Raw genomic sequence first — 886 nt, 5'->3', positions numbered from 1 at the left:
ACTCCCACAGTCATTCTTGCACAGGTACTTCTCATAAGACTCATAACCCTCTGCATAGGGACAAGCAACTTTAACTTCTCTCCCTTCATACCCAGACACACTGATTAACTCTGCTGCACTCCCCACACAGCTTAGGATACCTGCAAAGAGAAGACAACATGAAATGCAAAGCAGTGCTAAAAAGGCTCTTGTAATGTAATATATCTTGCAGTTCTTTTAAGTGAAACCGTATGCAAACATATGTGCATTTAATGTTTATGGCCAATCTGTTGTCTGTATTCATAATCATTTTCAATATTTTGGAGTTTTATTTAAACATTAAGTTACATTTGATTCTCATAGCAATGCTTATTGTTGTTACATTTACATGCAGACATTAATATCAATGGATTATAATAAAGCATTGCCAAGTCAAGGCCATTTAGATCGCTTGTATTAGCATTTAAATGATTTTCATAAAACAAATAAACTCACTGCAGAGGATGAACAGGTTTTGAAGGCACAACATCTCTTGACATTTCAAAGAAACAAACAACAGCAGATGTGGTTTTGTGTGAATGTGTGAACTTCTTGTTTTGAACAGCAGTTTATAACAAGTTAAGAATATTACATGGGGAAATGGTACACCCACAATGTGACACAAACTGTGCATTGAAGTTTTTCACATCAACAAGCCGAAAGTTTATTACATCTAGCAAACAGTGTCAAGAAATTAGCCATGGCCTGCGTAAGAGCAATTCACACTCGCACGCACACATGCTGCATATGAAAAAAGAGGTGAATCGCCCACAAATTGCAACACAAATTTCCTTCTCCCATTCTCTCTCTTGACTACCACACCCACACACACACCCACACACACACACACACACCCCCACACCCACAC

General features: G+C 38.1%; 1 protein-coding gene across 1 annotated transcript in view; it reads right to left on the bottom strand.

Moving 5' to 3' along the window:
- LOC116701840 (CMRF35-like molecule 5) overlaps positions 1-886 on the bottom strand; it is a 13,915-nt gene that overhangs the window by 1,600 nt on the left and 11,429 nt on the right. The window contains exon 3 of the mRNA XM_032535849.1: positions 3-135. Coding sequence (XP_032391740.1) covers positions 3-135 — 133 coding nt within the window. The remainder of the gene's footprint in view (positions 1-2; positions 136-886) is intronic.

The sequence above is a fragment of the Etheostoma spectabile genome, chromosome 2, assembly GCF_008692095.1.
Source record: "Etheostoma spectabile isolate EspeVRDwgs_2016 chromosome 2, UIUC_Espe_1.0, whole genome shotgun sequence".
In the NCBI taxonomy this organism is placed as follows: domain Eukaryota; kingdom Metazoa; phylum Chordata; class Actinopteri; order Perciformes; family Percidae; genus Etheostoma; species Etheostoma spectabile.
Note: the sequence above shows the minus strand (reverse complement) of the source record. Positions and strands in the feature narration are given on the sequence as shown.